Source organism: Hypanus sabinus, chromosome 14 (genome assembly GCF_030144855.1).
Source record: "Hypanus sabinus isolate sHypSab1 chromosome 14, sHypSab1.hap1, whole genome shotgun sequence".
Lineage (NCBI taxonomy): Eukaryota > Metazoa > Chordata > Chondrichthyes > Myliobatiformes > Dasyatidae > Hypanus > Hypanus sabinus.
In genome coordinates, this window is record NC_082719.1 from 10,333,466 (window position 1) to 10,355,961 (window position 22,496).

General features: G+C 38.7%; 1 protein-coding gene across 5 annotated transcripts in view; it reads right to left on the reverse strand.

Annotated features, from left to right (window-relative positions):
* The window catches only part of LOC132404556 (synaptopodin-2-like), a 132,916-nt gene that overhangs the window by 18,030 nt on the left and 92,390 nt on the right, over positions 1-22,496 (reverse strand). The window contains exons 4-5 of one of the 5 annotated variants that reach the window (XM_059988766.1): positions 20,244-21,185; positions 19,009-19,190 (exon numbers count right to left, since the gene is read on the reverse strand). In XM_059988766.1, coding sequence (XP_059844749.1) covers positions 19,009-19,190; positions 20,244-21,185 — 1,124 coding nt within the window. Of the gene's footprint in view, positions 1-19,008; positions 21,186-22,496 lie in introns of all 5 variants that reach the window. The other 4 variants (XM_059988765.1, XM_059988764.1, XM_059988762.1 and 1 more) reach the window with 4 other exon arrangements.

Genomic DNA, 22,496 nt, shown 5'->3' on the forward strand with positions numbered 1-22,496 from the left:
GGAACTCAGCAGGCCAGGCAGCATCTCTGGAAAAGAGTAAACAGTTGATGCTTCAGGCTGATACCCTTCATTAGGACTGCAAAAAAAGAGATGAGAAGTCACGGATCTTTTTTCATTGTATATCAAATTTTTCAGAGGCCCTGAGAACATACTTGAAGATTTTTTAAAATTTCTCCCTGGCAATCTCTTACGAAGACAAAGCTAAGAGCAGTGTTCATGTTTCAGGAGCCCAGTGCCTGGTATGCTAACAAAGTGGCCTGCCCATTTTAGTTGGATAATTAGATCCTCTGTGCTGGGGATGTCCGGGTAAAGACACTGGCATTGATTTGCTAATCTTGCTGCTGGATTTAGAATACTTTGCAGACAACATTGGTGTTATCACGATTTTTTCTCTGTGCCTCTGTAGATGGGGGTAGATACAGAAGACTGAAGTCCCACACTATTGTATTCAGGAACCTCTACTTTCCCACAGCCATCAGGCTCTGAAGCAATCTGCACAAGCCTGGTCTTACCTCAGCAACAGAAATCCACGGGGCACCTCTTACACTGCTATTGACCTGCTTGGCACATTCTTTTTCTTCTCTTCATTGTCATGCAAGTTATGTTTTGCGTGTTAATTGAAACGACATGCTTGTGATGCTGCTGCAAGTTTTTCTACTGTACCTGTACCTTAGTGTATTTGAGCATGTGACAATAAACCCTCCCCAGCAGCATTAGCAAACCTCCCTCCCAGGATATTGGTTCCCCTCTGGTTCAGGTGCAACCCATCCTACAGGTACACCCCTTCCCCAGAAAAGGTGCCAATGATCCAGGAAATCAAAACCCTGCCCCTGCACCATCTCCTCAGCCACTCATTCATCTGTCCTATCTTCCTGTTAGAGGACTATAAAGATAAAGGAAATACATCTACCATTATCTAGTACCCTTTGGGATTTTATGCATTAAAATGCTTTGCTACCAATGAAATACGTGAAATGTAGTTACTGTCGTTATGTGGAAAACACCGCACCCAACTTGCCCACAAGTTACCACAAACAATGACAGGATAATTGTTTTATTTTGATCACTGATACTGACCGGATGGTAACTGTTGTATGGGACGCCAAGACTAACACACCTGCTTTTCTGTGAAATAGTACCATGCCAGGAGGGAGCACACAGCTTCAGCTTAACATCTTACAAGACAAGGCTCTAACAAAGAAGCATTCTTGCAACACTGCACTGCCAGTTTAAAGTCTCTCAAGTAGTCTCAGAAACAGGAAAGCTCCAGCTTACACCGAGAGAAGGTAAATGTTGCTTGTTCTGTAGTGTCAGAACACATCAAAACATTCTGCTGACCATGACTAGAAGTATCCTATGAGAATGTGTCCTGAGGGAACCTAGTGGGCCGTACAGCATCTGTAGAGGGAAGTGGATAGCCAACATTTCAGGTAAAGATGAATGGAAAGAATAGAGGGTTGGCAGCAAGTACAGAGGTGAGGAGAAAGGGGATCCAGATGAGGAGGGGGTGATGGACAGATAGAGGAATGAGGAGTGGAAGGTGACAGCTGGAGACAATAAAAGGCAGAGAGGAAAGTGAAGCAGGGAAACAAACGAGGGAGATTTGGGGGAGGGGCAGTGCAAGGTGTGGATAAAAAGGAAAGAGGAAGGGACAGAAAGGGAGCAGCCTGTATGTAGTTGGAGAATCCAATGTTCATGTCATTGAGTTCTAGACTACACAGGTAGAGCAAGGCTTGCTTCCTCTAATTCGCACTTGGCCGCAACCTAGTTGTGGAAGAGGCCAAGGACAAACAGGTCGGTGTGGGAATGTGGAGGGAACAAAAATGGCTTGTAACTGAGAGCTGCAGCCAACCATGGTGGAAAAACACAGGTGTCTGGCAAAGTAGTCACCTTGTCTGTATTTGGTCTCACTGATATAAAAGAGGCTACATCGAGAGCACCGGGCAATAATAAACAACTATTTATTCCTCACTCGGGTCTGTTCTTCCAAATGTTGAATATAGTTAAATAGATAATGAATAAACTTCTAGTTGCAAAATGTATCAAAAGATGATAGGGCAAGTGTAGGGATATGGCATTGAGGTCGATAATCAGTTTTGCCCTTACTAAGTGGTAGAGTTGTTATCCATGTTAATTCATTATTTTTAAATTCTACTGTATCAAACAGAAACTCTGTTCAATCTCAGCTCTTTTCTCTTTTCAGTTAGGTCAAATACATACATCTTAATCCAACCAGCTTTTTCCTTAGAGATATTACACAGTATTTCATAGCAGAAGTTTTGTCTGACCTCTGAAACTTTAGTTTTCTACATTCCATTATTTTGTTGGCTATAGCCTTTCTTGCCTGCCTTTGTCCCATATGTTTCTCCACCCCTTAATTAACTGTTGAAACTTCAGGATAAATCACTGCTTATTAAATCAAGGGAGAATGTTTGAATCACACACAAGGAATTTGCTGCTTCTGTCATGTAGTGGGTCAATGTTGCCACCTTGAGGTGGCACTATGGATGATAAACCTCAAGTAATTCACATTGTTTCAGCTTTGTAAGATTCATGAGTTCTAATCTATCCCAAAATGATGAAGCACATTGGCTGTCTGTGGTGTTTCACTGACACGGCAAATGAACTTTCGTGGAATGTGTATTTCATTGCTTTTGTGTCCCCTTGCTGTGTGATAATAAGCAGTTAACTAACTAGTGATACATAATTTCAGCCACATTGGAAGGGATCTATTTTGTTTTTGGCTTGTTGAACAGATGTTTCTCACTTTTGAAAATTGCACAGTAACTTTGTTGGAAAACATCTGGCCATATTATGCCAAGCATCCAACTTTTCAAAGAGCAAGTTCACAGCTCATTGTGATGATTAATATTTCTTTCATTTTACTGCCACACACGGTGGGATGTCTAGCCTACATTTTAAGCCTTTCTGGGTTCAACAAACTAATGAGTGGTGAAATACTGGATAATAACCCTAAAATTTTCCCTAATTTTTAGTGAGACTATAAATGACTCAAAGCAGATATTACTATCTTAGATTATGGTATTATTATTAATGACAATCAATGGATTTTGCTACATATAAAACACAAGACATGTAAATTACCTTCTCAGTGGGATTTCAGAGGATATATAATACAGATAAAGCCATTTAACCCAGCCAGTCCATGTCAATGTTTAAGCTCCAATCAAATCTCTTCCTATGTTTCTTCAGATAAATTGATCAATGTAACCTTCTAGGTTTATTATGAACTGGTATGGTTTCCTGATAAATGCATCACTACAGTTCACTTTAACCACTCTCCATTGTAGCAAATTCCACATTCTTACCACTCTTTGGGTGAAGAAGTTTCTTTTGAAGTCTCTATTGGATTATTTTGGATACAAATATAAATCCATGATGTCTTATTTATACTCTTCCCCTTAAGTAGAAACATTTGCTCTTGTATCCATTCTCTCAAACTCTTGCATTACTTTCAAGTCCTCTATTAGGAATTCACAGAATCATACACTTAGTCAATGCATCAGATTCTTCCATCAGTACATTCTGTCCCACCAGGACAGGCTTACCAGATGAAATGGCTCAAAAGTAGACAGGCAGAAACGAGAAGCCTGAGGAGCCCTCAATGTTGTCTCCAGACACCACAAAGTCTGGCATCATGTCAAATATGGGAAAGGAAAGCTTCCCCTGATTACTACCTACTGTCTTCCTTCAGTTGGTGATCAGTGTTCCTTCATGTTCAACAACATTTGAAAGAAGCACTGAAAGTTGCAATGGCCCAGGATGAATGCTCGCTGTGGAACTTCAGTGTCCAGCACTAAAAATGGCATAATAATCAGGGTAACCAAGTCTTGAAGGACAATGTTGCTGGGCACATCAGCAGCAAGTATGAACAAACCATGATGAGGAACACGCATATTTGATCTTGTCCTTACCAACCTACCTCTGGTTGAAACATCTATCCACAATACCATTGGTAAAAGTGACCACTGCAGAGTTCTTGTGGAGGAAGATTGCCATTCTTACCTGGCCTGGCTTAGACATGACTCCAGACCTACAAGAACGTGGTTGACTCTTATCTGCCTCAGAAGTGGCCTAGTAGCTGTAAGAAATAATTAGAAAGCCCCAAGAAAATAAAGCTAGATAGAGCACCCAGAATTAACTGAGGCATTGGAAAAGATGACAAAAACAGCCTTGTTAGCTCTGTAAAGTCCAACATCTATCAACACGTATTGACTTTTGAGGGCTTGTGCCAAAACTTGGAAAGAAATGTGGGGAGGGATGGCCCAGGATTACCGGGCAGAGTTCATTACTCTCTGCAGCTTCTTGCTTCACTGTACATTTGAATTGCTGTACTCAGTCACGATGTGAAGCTGGTGTTGGGCACCAATTTTGCTCCAGTAAGCTGCCTCATCAATACCTGTGATTCGTCCAAAGGTAGTATCCTTGGAGAATTTGTGTCTGGCAATGGAGCTGTGATTAGACAGTTATGAGTGTATAGAGGGTAAAGCAGGGGGCAAAGAACGCAGACTTAAGGTGCACCAGAGAGGAGATGTTGTTACCAATGCTGACTGATTGGGGTCTGGTGAAGAGCAACTCAAATATCAAGCTGCAGAGGCACAAGTCTTAAGGCTTGCTGGTGAATTTGAATGCGACGATTGTGTTGAATGCTGAGCTGTAGTCAATGAACAGCACCCTGGTGTACAAACTCCTGTTTTCCAGATGGTCCAGAGTAGAGTGAAGTGCCAGAGCAGCTACATCCGCTGTTGACCTGTTGTGGTGCTAGGCAATCAGCTGAGAAAGAAATTGACTCGCACAAAGACCAAGTTCTTGAAGAACCTCATTATGGTAGATGTAAGCGCAATCAGATGATAGTGATTGAGGCAGGTTACCACGCTCTTCTTGGCACCGGTACAATAGATGCCTTGTTCAATCAGATGGCAACCTTAATTACAACATGGTACAACATACCTAACAGAGTGAAAAATTGCTCAGGTCTATTTAAATCCAACCCAGACAATTACAAGCCCTTTAGTCCCTCTCAGTCACCAGGATGTTTCTGGCAGGGATACAGAACAGACTGTAGATGCTGGAATCTGGAGCAACACTCTACTGGTGGAACTCAGTGGATCAAGCTGATTCTGTGGGAGGGAAGGAATGTCGATGTTATAGGTCCCTGCAACAGACAGAAGATAGTGCATCAAGCTACACCTACTCAGCAACAATCTTCTCACAGATTCTCAGTTTTGGTTGTGGTAAAGTTACTCATCTTCTGAACTCATTACATCCATGGTCCAAATATGGAGAAAAACAATCTGAACTCCAAGTATGGCATCAAGGAGCATTGGCTAAACTGGAGTCAATGGGAATCAGGGGAACTCTCTGGATGGAATCATACTTAGCACAAAAATAGATAGTTAAGGTGGTTAGACAGGATTTCCTCAGGTACTGTTCTAAACCCAAACATCTTTAGATGCTTCATCAATGACCCACCTACAAAAGTAAGATCAGAATCAGGGATGTTCTCTATTGCACAATGTTCAGCAGGTAATGATGCAGTCCATAAACAAATACATCAAGACCTGGACAATATCTGACCTTGAGCTGATAGGAGGCAAGTCACATTCACACTACAAGTGCAAGTCAGAGACAATATCCAGCTACAACCTTTTGACATTCAAAGGCTTTGCCTCAGAGAACCCTCCCCCCCCCCCCACTACCTATGGAGGTTACCATTGGCCAGAAATGGAGTGGCCATATACACAATATAGCTACAAGAGCATATCAGAGATTAGGAATAACTCTTCTCATATCTCTACAAAGCCTGGCCACCATTTACAAGGCTCAAAGCAGAAGTACAAAGAAATTTTAGAATCGTAAACTCCTGTAGCATGAAAACAAGGCCTTCAGGCAATCTAGTCCAGGATGCTCCATCCAAGCTAGTCCAATTTGCCAGCATTTGGCCCTTAACCTTCCAAGCGTCTTTAACCGTTGTTGTACCTACTTCATCCACTTGTTCATTTCACATAAGTGCCACCTTTTGTGTAAAAAAGTTACCAGTCAAGTTCATATTAAATCATAACCCTCAGAATCCTCTCTTGTGTCCTAGCTACTACAAATGTTAGATTTACTCGTCTGTCGTTCCCAGGCTCTTCTTTATTACCTTTCTGAAATAAAGACTTGACATTTGCTACCCTCCAAGCTATCAGACCTCACTCATGGCCAAAGATTATGTAAATATCTCAGCAAGGGTTCTTTCAATTTCCTCTCTAGCTCCCCATGGTGTTTTAAGATATGCCTAGTCGGACCCTAGAGATTTGTCTACTTTCATATCTCATAAGACATACAGCATCTCCTCTGATGTATTGTGGACTATCCCTAATACCCGCTCATTCACTTTTCCTAGTTTTGACATCTTCATGTTCTTCTGTACTTTCAACATGCCTAGCTTCAGTGAAAAATCTTGACACCCCACAGGACACAGCAGTCTACTTCACAGGCACCCAATTCAATCACTCCACCACCAATGCACAGTAGCAGCAGTTTGTACCATCTATTGGACACACTGACCATGATTCCTTAGAAAGCACCTTCCAGACTAATAACTTTTATCGGCTAGAAGGACAAGGGCATCAAATGTACCGGAGTATTGAAAAAGGTTTTAATGCTTTGTATGGGAGTATTACTACATGGAAATTTCCTTCCAAATTACACACCATGCCAATGTGGAAACATATTACCATTCCTTCACCATTGCTGGGTCAAAATCCAGGAACTGTTTCCTTATAGTACACCTTAAGTGGTTCAAGAAGGCAGTTCAAAGGCAATCAGGGATGTGTGTTTAAATCCTAGCTCAATCAGCAAAACTCACATCCCCAAATGAATACAAGAACATGCACTGTATTCAGGTTTCAGTAATACCTGTTAAGTTTTATGTTTGGTTCCTCCCAAAGCATATTTACCTTTCTCAATAGATTTTAAATATTGAATGCACAAGTTAACCAAATTTTAGTAAGATTTCCTCTCACTTTATGGCTAATCACCATTTAAGGTACCTAGTTAATTAGCTCCCTTGCTGTCAATACCTTTGCTTTCTTTATTCTTGTCTCTGTTCTCTAATCCTGTACTGATCATCTAAGGTTGTGCCACTATAAGTTGTAACAAATTGTTTAAGCGTTTGTGGGGAGCCAAAGAGCATTGGGCTCCAAGGCTTTTAAGAGCACCTGTTGGTTAATTGTTGCTTAAGTCTTGATTGCTTAGATTTCCTTGTGTTTCTCTCAAGCAACACACTGTTCGTAACATGGTCTCCTGGTGCTTTCCGTTTAAACTTAAGTTTTTTTTGATAGACTTGAGAATTCCATGTTGCCTGTGTTATTTAAATCAAGCCTGAATAGTGCTAATCACAGGGTTGTCATTTTTGAGAATTTTATATCTTGTAATATTATTTGGCTGAGCCACTGATGCACTGTTGGAATAAACACTGACTGCTTCTCTACATCAGAGACAGTCTTCCCTCTGCCTTTGGTTTCAACATTTGCCAGTGCACATTGTGCCAATAAATAGTACAGGAAGACCCAGGGATGTTCTTCTATGTTCCCACAGCTACTGGGTACCTGCTGGACAGGTCACTTAGACATTCCTCTTAGCCTTTTTATAAATCTTGAATACCTGTCACTGGACTACCAGTATTTCATTCAATACTGACCTGACTGAAAGAAGAAATATACATCATATCATTCTATTGAATATTACATTTTCCATAACAATCACATCCATTTTGTTCTATATGAAGTTTTACAGAATGACAAGGACAAGTCCCTGGTGTGAAAGCCATAAAGTCTTGAAAGTTCTCAATCACCTAGGTAATTGCTTACAAAGCAGTAGTAAATCAAGGCAACAAGACTTGCTGTGTTGTCTAGACACTATCTCACCACTCATCTGAGAGGCTACTTCCGTTCTAATTCATGGTCGGTTTTTTCTGCCTTATAAACTGTGAGTTGTTTAAAGGTATAGGAATCACATGAGGTTGTTAAGAGTCGTAGAGGTAATGAGGGGCTGAGGGGGTGGGGTATGACACCATCTATCAGCTATGTGCAGTGCAATCCTACTATCTCTACCCCTCCTACTATCTCTACCCCGGTATCTCCACAATTTACACATCCAGTCCTGCAAAGATATGAATGACCCTCTCATTATCTCTACGACTCTTAACAACCTCATGTGATTGCTATATGTTTTAAACAGAGTTTATAAACCAGAAATCTACCCAGCTTGGATCAGAACTGAAGCAGCCTCTTGGATGAATGGTGAAATGTCTTCCAGCTAACATAACAAGTCTAGTGGCCTTGATTTACTACTGCTTGATATAGAGCCATAAAGAGTTTGGATAATTCTAAGTCTGACTGAGTGTGATCCAGTCCAGTGGTTTTACACGCAATTCAAGTACCAAGAATACATGAGAGAGAGAAAAAATTGTAATTGCAATGGAGAATTTTCAGTTAATTTACAATGTGTGGAGTATTTCAAATGTTCCTTACTTAAGAAATATTGAAACTTTTATTTTTAATTTAGAAATAGATACAGAGCAGCAACAGGCCCTTCTGACCCAATAGGCTTGTGCTGCCTAATGTGATCAATTAACATACTCATCCATACACCTTTGGAATGTAGGAGGATGCTAGAGCAGAAACTCACATGGCCCTGTGGAGACTGTATAAACTCTTAAAATAAAGTAGTGGAACTGAACCTAGAATGCTGATGCAGTAATAGCACTTTGCTAACCATGCTGCCATTACATGTGAAAATGATATTTTTAATGGTCAACTATTATTTTCTGTCACAGTTAATTTTCCATGAAAAATTGAAACAATATAAATTTAGACTATGACATTATGTTAAATATTCAGATACTACTCACTCACATATGTTCATGGATTTTCAGAAAGTGGGTGGATCATCTGCTGTTTCCATTGCCTTAGAGAGACAAGCAGGTGTTCAGTGAATATCTGCTGCCACCAGTTGGTGGTGAGCCTGTACTAACCTTGTGTATATAGATATTTTAAATCTGGGTTTTTTGTTTGCATGCCATTTCTTGGATTAAGTACAATTTCATCTTTCTTCCAAATTGTAAGCATTGTAATTGTTTGACGGTTCCTCACAGAGTGCCCATAGGATGTGATTGGTGATTTTCTCCAAACAAAAACTGAACCAGAAGTGCAACAAGGTACTGTGCTTGGTCCATAAATCATGACAATTGAAGGAAGCTGCATCAGGGAATGGGAGCAAGTTGGAATACTGGTTTGGATTAACAGGATAAGCAATGAAGAGGGCTACAAAATAAACTGAGTATGACTAATCAGTACTAGCTATTAACTATGCTTTGCAAATGTAAACTTAAGTGTTCAGTGGACATTTAAAATAACAAAAGAATGCTTTTACCGTGGAATAAAACTGGTAAAGCCAGCTTTTGCCTCACCCTGAAATGAAATGTGCCAATGCAAAACGTTCTGCTTTCCTTCCTTCCTAATACAAAATACATATTAATATAAATGTTGGATATAAAATGACTTAATCCTGAGACTTTAGAATGATTGGACAATGAAACTGCCACTATTTGCACTCTATTATCATTCTATCCAAAGTTACTAATATTTTTAATTAACCTTTTACAACTAAGTATTTATTTCAGAGTTCACATTAAGAATCTTTTATCATCATTTGTTACACCCAGATTATTTGATCTTTTAAAGTCTGAATTATGATTACAGTGGTAATTTAAAAAGGCAGGGGCAATAAAGAAATCATTGGTGTTATTGTGTTTAAAAACTATTTCTTCTGTGTTGAAAGGTATGGAAATAATTTGTGCCACCTTTATTACTGGATGCCATGAAGTTAAAATACTATCATGGACTAAATATTCTTAACGTAAGAGAAATGAAAACAGCAACTGTACTTTAACAAAAACTCAACATGAGGTCATTGAAGATAAAGTAAACTTTGACAGCATCAGCAAGGAAACTTATAACCTTCTACATCAGCATTAAAAGCCACTTAACCATCATCTACATTTAAACAAAAGGCTAATTAGCTGAAAGACGGCAAATTTGCAACTTTTGTGTTATTGTTTGAAAGTTCCTTGTGCTTTTCTTTTAATTAGTATTAAACTGTCTACTTTAAATAGATAAATACTGTACGTCAAAATATCAGAATGGGTTTCAGCTCATACAAGATAATGCAAAAAGATGTTGAAGTATTGCTGAATAAACCTACAGGGTGTTACCTGCTAAGGTCCAGTATAGAAGGCAAGGGACACTTTACAACATTGTGTATGAGCAACATCATCATCACACCTCAAATCATCCCATATTAAGCTGAATGAAATCAAAAAATATGTATCTGAATAAAAAAGGAAAATGATCAGAGATATTAGTGGGTCAGGCAGCATCTGTGGAAAGAGAAACAGTTAACTTGAGTTGAGCAAAGTAACTTCACGATAATTAGTAATTCCATACAAAGAAAATGAAGGATTGAATACCTGTGAATAATTAAGTTCAGCTAATGAAGGTCCAAATTTGATCATAATGCACAAGCAGATCACATAGGTCCAACAAAACTTCTTGGAGCTTTTATCTTTTTAACTCTTTTTAACTCAATTTTAACTCTGCTTCTATATAATTATGACTCCCTTCCATTCAGACTTCTAAGTGATTCTTGTCTCACTTAAATCATTTATTCCAATAGAGCATTCTATATCCATACAAGCCTCTGCATAATGAAGTTTATTTTACTCTTTGTTCCAAATTCCTTATTAGTCACATCAGCATCATTTTAATTCTGCTCTTCTATTGCACATAGGTAGACCTTAGAAAGATACATTAAAGTAGTGTGGTGCAAAACGAAGGCATTCCACATATGACGTACTGTTGACCCATTGTGTTGAGCTTCACGGAATGCGCAAAGTACTCTTAAAAGATCAGTCTTTTAAAATAGGTTTGCACATTCTGGAGCTCACAAAGAAACAGAATTAACAGTTCAAGTTGGAGACCTCTTGGCCATTCAGGGATTGAAAATAATTGAACAGGCAGACTATCAGGCAAACTGAGCTTCCCAAGAAGGGAATATTCAATAATGCCGTATCTGGCCTCACCATTCAGTTCAAGGGCCATACTATCCTATGCACAGAACAATCTTATTTAACTCATTTCATTTCATGCTACATATGCCATTTAGTATCACTGCTCATGTCCAAGCATCTTTGTCTGTCATGCAGATATAAAGGCCGGTATAAAAGCACCAAAATACATCACTAATGTCCAAATCAGTTTTAATGAATGATTTTGGTAAAGTTCAATTGCTCAGCATGCAGAAGCGTTGTAGTGTATAGTAGATAAACACAAGAGAGTCTGTTTAACTGGTGAGCAAAAACATTTGGTTATTGAGAGAGGTCAGAGGAGAATGGTCAGACTGGTTCAAGCAGACAAGAAGGTGACAATAGCTCAAATAATCACACGTTACAACAGCAGTGGACAGAAAAGCATCTGTGAATACACAACAAGTCAAACTTAAAGTGGATGGACTGCCGCAGCAGAAGATCACAAGCATGTACTCATTTGACACTTTATTTGGTTCAAGAGGTACCTAATTAAATAGCCATTGAGTGTATGATCCTCTCTCTGTACAGCTTCAATGTTGTATTTAAGTTTGCTGATGAGAACAATGTTATTAGCCAAATCAAAAGTGGTGATGAATTGGTATTTAGGAGGAAGATTGAAAATCTGATTGAATGGTGCCACAAAAAAAACTCTCACTGAACATCAGCAACATCATAGAGTTGATTATTGCCTACAAGAGGAAGAAGCAAGAAGTCCTTGAGAAGGTCCTCATTAGTAGGTCGGAGGTAGAGAGGAGCAGTAGCTTTAAATTCCTAGGCTCTAATATATCAGAGGATCTGTCCTAGGACACAAAGATGGCAGCTATCCTTTCATCGAAGTTTGTATAGGTTTAGCATGTCACCAAAAGCTTTGACAAACATCTATGGAAGCAGAGTGCAGAGTATCTGAACTGAATGAGTCGTGCCCTGGTATGGAAACTACAATGCCCAGGAACAGAAATATCTACAGAAAGTCCTGGATACAGTCCAGCCCATCACACGCAAAGCCCTTCTCCCCACTGAGCACAAATACAAGGAGAACTGCACCAGAAAGCAGCATCTGTCATCGATGACCATCCAGGCTATGCTCTCTTCTCACTGCTACCATGAGGTAGGAGCTATAGGAACCTTAGGTTCCACAGCAGAAACAGTTATCAGGCTCCTCAGCTGGCACGGACAACTTAACTCACCACAATTCAACCTGTTTCAATTCATTTTCAAACAAGAGAAAATCTGCAGATGCTGGAAATCCAAGTGACACACACAAAATGCTGGAGGGACTCTGCAGGCCAGGCAGCATCTATAGAAAAAAGTGCAGTTGACGTTTCATTTTCAAGGACTTTTTACATCCCATATTCTCAGTATTTTTTATTGTACAATTGGTCTCCTTTTGCAAATTGGTTGTTTGTCTGTCTTTGGTTATTAAGGGTATTTTATAAATTCTATTGTATTTATTTTCAGGTAAGAAAATGAATCTCAAAGTGGTATATGATAACATATGCATACTTTGATAATGAATATTTCTATGACTACTGCTGGTCACAATAGATGGTGCCACAATTCTAGCTGCCCATGTCCACCACATTCTTCACCCACATTTTCTCCTCTCATCACCTATCATAGCTTTCACAAACACTCAATGATCACTTTATTAGGTACATCAGTACACCTCCTTGTTAATACAAATATCTAATCAGCCAATTACGTGACAGCAACTCAATTTATAAAAATCTGCTGACATGGTCAAACGGTTCAGTTGTTGTTCAGACTGAACATCAGAATGTGATCTAAGTGAAATTGGTATGATTATTGGTGCCAGACAGGATGGTTTGAATAGTATGTCAGAAACGACCTTTTTCGTTGAGTTTACATGCACGATAAGCTCTGGAGTTTACAGAGAATGGTGCGAGAATACATCAAGTCAGTTCTGTGTGTTAATGAGAGAGGTCTGAGGAGAATGGCCAGACTGGTTCAAGCTGACAGGAAGGTGACGGTAACACAAATAACCACACACTACAACAATGGTGTGCAGAAGAGCATCTCTGAATGCACAAAATGTCAAACCTTGAAGCGGATGGGTGACAGCAGCAGAAGCCCACAACTAGACACTCAGTGGCCACTTTGTTACGTACAGGAGGAGCCTCGGTGGCCACTGAAACTAAGATTTGGCTGGAAATTTTATTATTCTACACCACAGTAACATGATCATCATTTATTTGTACTCATTGGTGAGTAATTTATTTTAAACAGTTGCAATCCATGTGGTGAAAAAGACTATTCAACAATCTGTAATATTTTTAATAAAATTTGAGTGAATTTCTGCAGCATATTGTGTGTTGGGAATTAGACCACACAACCATTCATTGGAGATCTTCTTCTCTTAGAGACAGACAGGATACTACAATCTAATAATTTCATCAGCAATATTTCTGATACTAGTTCTTCAGTTTTACATCATTAATTAACTGATGTGATTTGTGTTTGTTCCAGCTCTTTGGATTACTAGTCCAATAACATCATCACTATTCCTGCATGAGAGAATGGAGATGCTAGTATGTGGGAGTCTTGTCCAGATGTTGAGTGTTGTATTGCTGCTGCCTGTGCATCTACTTGTCAAGTGCCCCCATCCCATTCAGTGTTCATGTATTACTCCCAAAGTTGCTTAACCAGGTAATAGGGCTCTCTTTAGTATTTCAAAGAGCTTGACGCCTGTTCAATTCAGCTGTCTAAAAAAATGAAAAACTGGGTTGGTGAAAGTAACAGTAGATCCAGTCCCTGCAAAAATTGGATGCAGACCATTCGATGCTTAAAAGTTGTGCATATCAACAATTCTGCTCAAAGAAATGATTACATTAGAAAGGTAACTGCTAGGCAAATAACCTGTTCTTTTTAACCAGCCATTCATGCAAGTTTATTATTACCTCTTTGTTTTTGTACTTCATACCCATTTTATGAATGCTAAATCCAGTTCCATAATTGCAGTCCTATTTATATACATTTTCTCTCTTAAGTTATGTGTATCTGATGATCACATCTCTCTATTTCTTTACTCTTTTTGGAGCCTTAATTTTTACTGATTATACATTTCATTTTTGTCCTAAGTATTCCAGTTCGAATGGTGGAGATATTGACTCCGGCTAAGAAGGGAGTCAATGGATTATTAGGTTAACTTTAAACCTGTTATAGGTTAAAACATGTGGACCTGTACTCTTCCAGGTTGAAGAAGAGGGCGGGGAGCATCATATAGGACTCCTTCCATCCTGCGCACGGACTGTTTGAACTGCTTCCGTCTGGTAGGCGCTTCAGATCCCTCCAGACTAATAGGCACTGGAGAAGCTTTTTCCCTACTGCGGTCACTTTGCTGAACAGTTAACTGCCGGTTAACTGTTGGCTAACTATTACTTGGATTGCACTACCTGTATGTATAATCTATATTTTCATTTATATTTATCATTATTATTGTTATGAGCTGAGAGACAACATCTGCCAGAAGTAAGTTCCTTGTATGTGTACAGGTACTTGGTGATTAAAGTCTGATTCTGATATGATAACGAGCTACCAGCCTACTGTATATTACACACCTCCTGATTTTTATTCCCATCAATGTCAAATTCCTTTTATACTCATAAATATCAGTGGACTGTGGGAAATTCCAAGAAAAGTTTATTAGTGTTATTTAAAGGACACATTTATTCAAAATGGTAATAGAAGAAAATTGGAGTTAGTTTAGACTCCCACAAGAAATACTTTCTTTATGTGTTGAAGGAAGATCTGAGGGACTGAAATATGTCAGGTCAGTTAAGATCTGGGGTAAATCTGCCCAGTTTTCATGCTATTTGTGCTACATCTGAAATTGCAGTCAGATAAGCACACAGGGGAGAAGGGAAATGTTGCATTTGCAATTGAATATGAACATGTCTTCTGCCCACCCTCCTGTTAAAATGCTAGTATTCAGTACATGCCTGGGAGTAGGTTAAGATATGAAATTTATCCAGTGCAAGATGAGTAAAAATGAATAAAACTTGAATTAAAATAAGAAAGAGTTAGCTGTGACCAGACTGTCATTGCACGTTTTAGAATGATTATATTCTCCAGCAGCATTACACTGTGGATCAGTCATGAAATCTGCATTGACAATAACAGGATGATTTATATTACTCCTCATTATCATTGACATGAAAGCAGCTGACATTAGGTGAGATGAAAAGGTTTGCTCAAATTGTTATCACTTTGTACACAATTGTACAAAGTTAAAATTGAGCTTAATGACTTGTATTCTGAAGCAGCATTTTGAACTATTTGTGTCCAGTGACATTTCCTGATTTCTATATAATTGACATTTAAAAAAATCACAAGAGCTCTCTTTGAAAACGTACTGCAGAACCATATTAATGTCACTCTATATGCTTGGGTGACTCAAGCTATTGAGACCTCAGTAGGGTTCCCAGGTCCTAGAATAACCCTGGCAGTAAATACTTCACATGACATCATTGGATTTGCATTTCAGAACAGTCCACTGCCATTAAAAGCATTTAATTGCACCCAGTTGGCTGGTTTAGCCATTGGTAGGTTGTATGGAGTGCTACAGAAGGAAACAGATATCAGATAAAATGGACCACCGTCACACTGCAGCATGTGGAGAGTAAAAATGAAAATGAATCTGTTAAAAATACAAGATGAATACAGTTGCAGAAGGAGGAAATTAGTTTATAAGCAATAATTGTTTTAAGTAACTCATATCATATCATTCCTTGTTCTTTCTAATCATATTGAGATTTTTGGTTCTATGCAGAATCTTGATATATGAAATATTTAACTTTCATGCTTTACAATAACAAAAAGTGTACTGCTGCAGATGTGTGTGTAGGAGCTATTTGAATGAAAATTACTTGTTCAATATTTGTCACAAAAGCAATGTTTTCCTAGCGCAGTTTATTTTCCCATCATTCCCCAATGAAGTTATTGACTACTTTTTTGACAAGAAAAATGAATTGATTGATAGTTTTCCTATTTTAATCCCTGATGTCTATTTTGATACATTCTGCATTCATGTTAGCTAATGGTAGTTCCTAACATATACTGTAGATACAGATGAGGAAGAACAGCACCAGCAATCACTAATCAGGGTTCAATTGCAGCTGCTGTCTAGAAGGAGTTGTGACCATGTGGGTTTCTTCCTGGTACCATAGTTTCCTCCCATATTCCACAGATATATGGTTCGGATTAGAGTTAGTGAGTTGTGCATATGTTAGCACCAGACACTTGCAGACTGCCCCCAGCACAATTCTCAGACTGTGTTGATTATTGATGCAAACAATACATTTCACTGTATGTTTCGATGTTTTGATGCACATGTGACAAATAAAACTACTCTTTAAACTTTACTGAGGACTGGTATAATCTTTCCAGTTCATAATATTAAGATAAATAGAGCTTAATTATACTTGCATAAGATACGGTATAGAGTCATGAAGTTGCGGAACATAGAAATGGTTTGCCCAACCCACTACTTTCACGCCAACTTTTTTCCCTCATCTACACCAATTTCATGCATTAGTCTTAAATGTGACATGGATACTGCACTGAATTTCCTTTAAATCTCTTTCTTCTCACCTTAAACCTATGCCTTCTTGTTTTTGATACCCTTACCATGAGAAAAAGATTAAGACTAACTATGTTCTCTTTGCTTCTTTACATCAGGATCCTCCATCAGTGTTGGTCACAAACCCAGCCTATCCAATCTCTCCACATATCTAAGGTCTTCCAATCCAAGGAACATCCTAGTGAAACCTGTCTACACTCTCTCCACTGCAACCACGTCTTTTCTACAACATGGCAACCACAACTCAGAGTCACAGTGCAGATGCAGGCTCTTCAATCCAACCAGTCTGTGCCAACCATGGTGACTCATCTTCTCACAATTTTTTTGCAGACAGCCCTCTATGAACTTATCCAGGAGCTTCTTAATTGATATTTTTATACCCGCCTCAAAGACTTCCTCTGGCAGGTTGTTCCATATACTCACCACCTTCTGTATGAAAAGATTGCCCCAAGATCCCTTTTGAATCTTTCCCCCAATCATCCTAAATCTATGATCCCTAGTTCTGGACTCTCCTGTTCTAGGAAAAAGACTGCTTTAGAAGTAAAGCTTTCTCAAATAATTAATAAATAGAAATTAAATCACAGATCAAAAGTTCTTTCTACAATTAATTACAACAATCTTTTCAAAATAATGGAGAGATATAATGGTTGTAATCACTTTTTGAATAGATTTTGATCATCGATGTGTGACTTATTTCTCTTGTCAGCATTAATAAGGCTTCTTGTTTTTCCATACACAGAGATCAATTCTAACTAGATACTGAATTCAGTTTGAGTGACTTTGACAAGACCCAGCTGTCAACTAATATCAGTAGTTGGCCGTGCTGACAATTCTTCAGCAGGAGAATGCAAAGGGATATGCTGCAGCCAGTTTATAATTCCTATTGCAATCTCCATGCCAGCTTCTGGGATTATTTATAAAATCCTGCCCAGTGGTCATAATAATTAGCTATCTCTTCCTCCCGTTGTGTGGTTGCTTCTGTTTGTGCTTCTTTTCGTGAAGCCAAAGGCTTGCCAGTGAGTGCAAAGAGAAAAGAAGAATTGAAAGTAAATGAACTTATAAACACAAAATAGGCATTTTAATAGTAGAGAATACAAGCACATAACAGAAGGAAATTATACTGAGAAATTAAAGTCACAAGACATGAGGCTATAGGTACTGTTCATTGATAAGAAAATTCAATCTAATTGGGTGTATAAACTGCTATGGAATTAAAACCAAAATATGTGATGTTTTTCTTTGCCAAAATAAAGGAAAGATCTTTAATTGAGCTTCACAATTTACACTAATATTTACTTAGATTATATGTAATTTGCAGCTTATAAAAACAGCAGAACTGAAAACAGATAAAATAAGATTATAGGAAAATGCACATTGGAGCCAAAATGAAATCGTAGAGCAGAAAAGTGAGGTGCATTAATTAAACTAACGTTCTAAAGCATTCATAATATGACAAGCGATCTAATCAGATTAGTACTAAGCTGAATTCATTCAATCCTTACACATTGTGCATACAAAGAAAAATACCTTGTCAAAAGTTACACCTGAAACTGGCTGTATGGTTCACAGCTCTTTAGTTATTTTCAAGAAAGTTTCATTTGTTGCAGTGGGAGCCCCAACATATGCAAAGGAGACCAGCAATACTGTCCCAGTATCCTATCACCAACCAATGTCCACTTTCCCAATTGCATTTTGCTCCCTACCGATTGCCATAGAAATAATCAACTCAAGTAGTTAAAAATTTCTTCATCAAAATTAATCCACATGCTTCATTTCATTCTTCCTTTCTTATTCTTTCACTTGACTCTGAAGATTTTTCATTAGGTACATAGACTTGCCCAAGACCAATTAGGTGGGAATTTCATTTCATCATTCATCTCTCCTTTTACATCATGCTGCCATTGCTTTTTAAGGCATTCTATTTCTGGACTAGAATTACGGGTATTTTCTCTCTACCTCTTCACTTGAAAGGAAGATAGTTACCAACAAAAGGAGTTAGGATTACTTATATTCAGTTTAGAAGAAAAAAAGGAATAATTTAAGCAACCTACTGCTTAGACTTCCCCCAAAACAGCAGGAATTAAAACAAGTTTTAGTAAATTACCTATTAGGTGGCAGAAAAGAATGTAGTATTTCTTTAAACTGCCAATAGCTTCAGTTCTACCTTAGAGCAAAATAAAATATAAATACCACAAAGAAAAACTAATGTTGTCTTGCAACAATCAGATCACTCAACTATCGTGGAGGGTTTCCACACCTGTGCTGTAACTCCAGTTTTCCTTGCCGAAAACTTGGGTCTTGGTGCCATAGCAACTGAGAGAGCTGAAGATTCTTGCTTTGTGTATGATGTGTAACTGGGAAGCACAATGACATTCTTTCCAGAAGAATGGGCATGTTCTTCATCAGCAGAAGCTGTACTAGCTCGGTGGAGAGATGGTCCTGTTGGCACAGATGAGACACTCTTAGAAACAGGATAGGTAGCATTAATTGGTTGAAGTGGGACAGTATCAGACTTTAAAGGCTGCATAGAAGGTGGTGAGCTGGTGGTTAGAGGTGTCATAGCATCAGCAGAGGAGGAGAAAGTGAACAAAGATGCACTAATTTGATATGGCTGGTGCTTCATGACATCCAGAGCATTGAGAGGTTTTTTTGTAGGTTTACCTTTAGCACCTTTATTTAACTTAGATGAAGATGCAGATTGTGCTTGTGCTTTCAAAATACCAGGAGGATAAGATGGAGAGTGAATAGGATTGTAAGCCAAAGGGGGTGGTGCTCTTATATTAGATGAATATTTCCAAGATGCTGGCAAAGAAGGGGTAGGGGATGAAGCTCGTGCTTGTCTGGCCTTGACTGTTGATGAATCTACTATGAATTTCTCCATTCGAGACTGCCTTCTTGCAAATAATTGTGCTCCTTTACCTTTCAAAGCTGGCATTTCATAAGCTGGACCCATACCACCAGCTGGTGCAGAGTTTGCTATGGGAGTTGTGGGAGGTGTTTTCGAAGCATGGGAATGCGCTGATGTTACTGATCGGGATCTTGCAGAAGACGTGAACTGGTTAGCAACACCTTGGGTTTGGTGCCATGTATTACCAGGTTGAAATGATTGTGATTTTACTGGCGAATGATTAGTACTTTCAGAAGGTTTGACTGGAGCTTGAACATGGGTTACTCCTGCAGATGATAATGGAGATAACACTGGGGTTGCCCCAGAGGGAGGGCTTTTAACAGATGGCTTTGGTGCAACTGGAGGAGGTGTCTTCTGCTTTACAGTAGGGGTCTGTAAAAAATTTGAGGCTTCTGCACCTAAACTTAGATAATCTTCTTCAGGTCCTGACTCAAAACCTCCACCAGGCTGATCTATTCCTCTACGTCTGTCTGTCTTACCTTTGACCATGGAAACCAGTTCTGGATTTGGAGCTACCTTAGGGCGGTCAATAAATGTGAACATTGGTTTTGTGGTGTTCCGCTTCCTTGCATCTTGTAGAATACCTGTTCTTATGGCAGGCACACAGATCCTCTCATCCCTTGAGGCTATTTGCTCGCCTGCAATTCCTGCTGGAGACCATATGGCTGGTTGAGCACTGGTAGCCAAAGGAGGAGAAGCCACATGGTATATGTTGTCAGCTGGTGCCGAAGAGTATGCGAGTGGGGGAGGTAAATCTGACAGGGAGTTTGTCACCTTCACTGTGGGAGAGAAAGGAGCTGCAGCTCGGTTGGACACACCAGGGAATGGAGCAGCTGTTCTGTTTGTCGCCCCGGTTCTGTTATCTTCACGGGCCTTCAAATTCTGGACAACCATTTCAGATCGCCCTCTCATTCCTTTAACATTATCAATTCCATGTAACTTGTTTATATCAATATAATTTTCAGTGGTATGATTTTGAATTGCTATTGATGAGTTGTTAAAACTGCTTTTAGTGGGCTGGTAATAATTTTCTGCTTTAACAGATTGATCAGAGGCAACTTCTAATGCACCTGCTCTCCTCATTTCTTCTTGCTCAGCTGTGTACTGATCAATCCTCTGCCTTCTCTTGGCAAACAGCAGGGCTCCTTTGCCCTTGCTCTCTGGCAACCTCTGCATTTCCTCCACACTCTTCTCCTTCTTCTCAACCTCCACTAGACCTGTGTCCCAATCAAATGTCACAACCTGCGCTGAGTTGACATCAGCACAAAAGTCTTCATCAAGATCAGAGTCACTGGTTGGTACCAAAGTGAATTCTATGGAGTCCTCTTGATCGTCGTCTGGATCAAACTCCCCAGTCCCGTAGCTGACCAAAGTGTACTTCTTTGCCCTCTGACGACGCTTCTTAAACATCAACGCCCCCTTGGAGCTGGGAGTTGGAGTTGCTGTCAAGAGCAAGGCAATGCTTTTACACTTTGATTTAGCTTCTTTAACTTGTTTTTCTGACAGGCTTTCACTTCGACGAATTTCTGTTGGAAACAAATCAAACACACATTTTCAAAATTGCACAGAGCTTCTGTTACTCAGAATATTTTTGTTTATGAATCAACAGGATAGAGAAAATAACACTTGAAATAAAGCAACACTGCTCCACCATTTAAATTTCTTTTTTGTCTGTTAGAGCTACAGAAAAGTGAGGACAGTGTAAACTGTGGATCTCAAGAGGAAAGTAAATATTCTGGTACAAGTTAATTACTTAGCAAAATCATATATCATCATTTTAAAAGACTTTGAATTGTTATCATGTAGAGATTTAAAAAACAGTCTGTACCTCTTGAATACCTCAGAAAATACTGTTAATTCAAATAAATTCAAATAAATCTGAATTTTAATTGTTTCTAGTGGGTAGTATTATACATTAAACCTTCTAGACTATAGCTAGACTTACATTGCATCAATTTATAATATGCTTTAAATATAGATATTAAGTATTAAAAAATAGCCTGCGTGAAAACATTTCCTTTTAAAGGGTGGTCAATCAGTAAAATTAGGAAAGAATTTGTTGTGTTTATAGTATATGTATACAGTTATTCATATAGATAAGTGTACTATACATCGTTTGAATTTCAACAAAAATACTTTCACTGCTCACTTCTTGAAGCTATTTGAGATCATCCCATTTTTAAATGTGTTACAAACAGCATTGTACCACAAATAAAATAGAGAATTATAAAACTTGGCAATTACTTCAAAGGGCTACTTTTAGTTTCACTTGTTAGTACTTTAAACCATGGGTGGATTCACTTAAAGTGCCTATAATCTTTTGCTTCTCAATAGAAGACTAACCCAGAAATGCCTAACTAATGCACTAAAGCTCAAGTGGAAAATAATTAAAGAAAATAAACCACTGGTCAGTTAACTCTAGATCATACGCCTAAACATCATACAAAATCTTATTCAGAATGACTTGAAAGTGTTCCAAGTTCCTAAGCAAACAGTTACAGGAACAATACAATACCTTAACAGGCTGTCAACGAAAACAGTTCCCTATTTTACCTGTCCCATGCACTTACCAAATGAGTCCTGGAATTTTTTACAAATGAAACTACTGTGAATATGTAGTACCTATCAACGATAAGAATCCTTGAATTATAAGTTATGGCTAGTATGGCTATATTTGTACTCAATATGAAATACTAAAAACATCACTTAGTAATCATTAAAACTAACGCAAATGAAACTGTTTAAAAAAATCTTAATGTCCTTACAGCATCGAAGGTTAGCCTCCTGAATACAAGACAGACAAAAATCTGAGTTCACTTTTCACTGAGCAAAGATTT